The sequence below is a fragment of the Protobothrops mucrosquamatus genome, unplaced genomic scaffold, assembly GCF_001527695.2.
Source record: "Protobothrops mucrosquamatus isolate PMUCROS unplaced genomic scaffold, P.Mucros_1.0 scaffold17573, whole genome shotgun sequence".
Classification (NCBI taxonomy): domain Eukaryota; kingdom Metazoa; phylum Chordata; class Lepidosauria; order Squamata; family Viperidae; genus Protobothrops; species Protobothrops mucrosquamatus.
Genome location: NW_015403332.1, coordinates 1 through 3,307, shown reverse-complemented (window position 1 = coordinate 3,307; position 3,307 = coordinate 1). Strand labels below are relative to the sequence as shown.

Genomic DNA, 3,307 nt, shown 5'->3' with positions numbered 1-3,307 from the left:
GTGTCCTGGCGACGTTTCGACGAAGTCACATTCGTCATCTTCAGGCTGGTGTCTTCAGCTTCGTGCTTCTACTCCCAGAAGCACGAAGCTGAAGACACCAGCCTGAAGATGACGAATGTGACTTCGTCGAAACGTCGCCAGGACACTTCTAATTCTACGCGGGAGAAAACCCGAATAACTAAAGACCTGCATATATATATATATATATGTTTGTGACTTAGTTTGTAATCTTCCTGTTAAGATTTCAGATTTTATATTCTATGCTTTGTATTTTACCCCGTGTTCCTTTTTACTGACATATGATGTGAATGCGTCACAAGATAAATAAATAAAGCAGGCCGAACCTAGACACTAAAGACATGTAAGCGAATTACAGGCCTGGTCTTCTGAAAGTCTAGAAAGCCAGACTGTTCATCTTTGGTTAATTGTTTTGGTTGTTTTTATATTGTGATTTAATGGCACCGCATTGTGTTGGAAGTTGGCATTGCGGACATTTTATAAAAAAAATGCATTGTATTGTAAGCCCAACCTGAGTCCAGCAAAGCTGGTGGAAGAGAAATTTAATAAATAATCACTATACCAAAAGTGCAATCTAGGACAAGAAGTCACAGGGAGTTGGACAGCATGTAAATTTAATTTATTATTACTACTCCTATGATTAATTTAGCATTCTGCAGCAAGGGTGCCTTGGGAGAAGAATTGAAAAAGGAATTTTGATCCTCCGTCTTTATCTCTCTGCTCATAGTGATCCTCCAGAAATATAGTTTATGGCTGGTTTAGACTCACCCTGGAATATTGCAGCTTATCAACCACACCGTCGCTGGTAAGTGGGATCAGACCTAAAGGGAGAGAAATTAATTGATGATGAAAAATAGTCAAAAGTTCTAATCCAGTCAGAACTATCTGGCAGAGTACGTGTAAATAGTAATAATTCTAATTTAATCTAGATCAGTGTTTCTCACCCTTGCTAACTTTAAGGCAGGGGTCCCTAACCCCTGGTCCATGGACTAGTACCGGGCTGCGGCATGCCAGCAACCGGGCCGCACAAACAAGTGAGACCCCATCCGTGGGATGCAGGCAGCACACAAAACCACGCCCTGTCCGGTCCACGGAAAAACCTCTGTCCACGAAACCGGTTCCTGGTGCCCAAAAGGTTGGGGACTTCTGCTTTAAAGTATGTGGACTTCAACTCCCAGAATTAGCATAGCTGGCTGGGGAATTGTGGGAGCTGAAGTCCACCTATCTTAAAATTGGCACGGTTGAGAAACACTGATCTAAAGAATTCCTAGAGATGCTTTTTCCCTTTGGTTTTTTTTTTTGTAATTTTTTCCCTTGTATTTTTCATTTTCTGAATGAAATAAAATGAAAATTTACAAGACAAAAAAGCTTTTTCCTTCTGTTTCATGAGTACTCACCTAATCTGTGTGCAATGAACTCATCGTGCAGCACTGACGAATTGGCGTCAATCTGAACCCAGTCTATAGCTGAACACAAAATAAGACCGAAGTAAACACAATGAATTTTCTTCCCAAATTAATACAAACAGAAAGTGAATGAATGAGAGAACGTGACAGATGTCGGGGACATTACCTATAATGGGAACTTCTGCTATGAATACTCTCCTGATGGAATTTGCGACTCTGGAATAAAAAACACACACAATATTCACAACATCTAAATTGCAATAGTTTGTAATAATTATCCCAGTTCTAGGAAGGACTTGATAGGTGGGTAAGAATTCCAAATCCAGTCTGAATATCTGGCTGACTGGGCGATGAACCATAATTTCCCATGCTGTCAGGGGAATTCTGGGAGTTGAAGTCACTCTGATTTAAAGTTGCCCAGTTTGAGAAAGCAGTGGGCCTGCCCCCCCATGCCAAACCACTTGCAGCTTGACCTTCAAGGGCAGCCCCATCAAGACCCCATTGCAGTATAGGTAGTCCTCGCCTTACGACCATAATCGAGGCCAAAGTTTCCATTGCTAAGCAAGCCAGTTGTTAAGAGAGTTTTGCCCCATTTTACGACCTTTCCTGACACAGTTGCTAAGTGAATCGCTGCAGTTGTGAAGTTAGTAACTGGGTTGTTAAGAGAATCTGGCTTCCCCGTTGATTTTGCTTGCCAAAAGGTCGCAAAAGGGGAGCACGTGACCCTCCTCCGGGACACTGCAACTGTCATAAGTACATGCCAGTTGCCAAGCAATCTGAATTTTGATCATGTATCCATGGGAATGCTGCAACGGTCATAAGTGTGAAAAACAGTCGTAAGTCCCTCTTTTCAGGGCTATTGGCAAACCGCCCAACATCCCCCCCCCATTGCTGCCGTGGCTGGATCTCCCCACATGCAGGTGGGGAAAGGAAAGATCCATGGGTCCAAACCAACTGGTGGTGGCTGGATCTCCCCACGCAGGGATGGGGGAGGGAAAGACCCACGTGTCCAGACCAGCTGCCCGTGGCTGTATATACCCACGCAGGGGTGTTGGGGGCGAAAGACCTGCATGTCCAGACGGGCTTGTCCATGGCTGGATCTCCCCACACAGGTGGGAAGGAGGGAAAGATCCTCGTGTCCAGACTTGCTGGCTGTGGCTGGATCTCCCCACACGGGTGGGGGAGGAGGGAAAGTCCTGCATGTCCAGACCGGCTTATCCATGGCTGGATCTCCCCATGCAGGGATGGGGGAGGGAAAGATCCTCCTGTCCAGACCTGCTGGCCATGGCTGGATCTCCCCATGCAGGGATGGGGGAGGGAAAGTCCTGTGTTTCCAGATCGGCTGTCCGTGGCTGGATCTCCCCATGCAGGGGTGGGGGAGGGAAAGTCCTGCGTGTCCAGACCGGCCGTGGGTGGATCTCCCCACGCAGGGATTGGGGAGGGAGAGATCCTCCTGTCCAGACCGGCTTATCCATGGCTGGATCTCCCCACGCAGGGATGGGGGAGGGAGAGATCCTCCTGTCCAGACTGGCTTATCCATGGCTGGATCTCCCCATGCAGGGATGGGGGAGGGAGAGATCCTCCTGTCCAGACCTGCTGGCCATGGTTGGATCTCCCCACGCAGGGACGGGGCAGGGAAAGCCCCGCGTGTCCAGGGCGGCTTGGCCGTGCAGAGACCCCCCCCTCCCCGGGCCCGGGCCGGCTCTGGGCAGGGGGAGGCGGGCGCCCGGTTGCCGCTGCTCACGCCAGGTCGGTGTTCTCGATGATGAACTTGACGTTGTCGTCGCTCAGCTCCGTGATGCGCACCGTGGGCTGGTTGGCGTAGGGCATGGCGGGGCCGGCGGTCGGGCTGCACCTCGGCGCCTCGCCGCTTCCTTCTGCGG

The 3,307-nt window shown here is 49.2% G+C and overlaps 1 protein-coding gene across 1 annotated transcript; it reads right to left on the bottom strand.

Moving 5' to 3' along the window:
• Positions 1-786: 786 nt before the first annotated feature.
• On the bottom strand, positions 787-3,299 carry LOC107301827 (DNA-directed RNA polymerase II subunit RPB3-like; the record flags this gene model as incomplete). Its single annotated transcript, XM_015831002.1, has 4 exons — positions 3,169-3,299; positions 1,591-1,640; positions 1,416-1,484; positions 787-839 (listed from the first exon to the last, which is right to left on the bottom strand). Coding segments are annotated over exons 1-4 (258 nt in total), but the record flags the coding sequence as incomplete, so codon positions are not given.
• Positions 3,300-3,307: the final 8 nt, after the last annotated feature.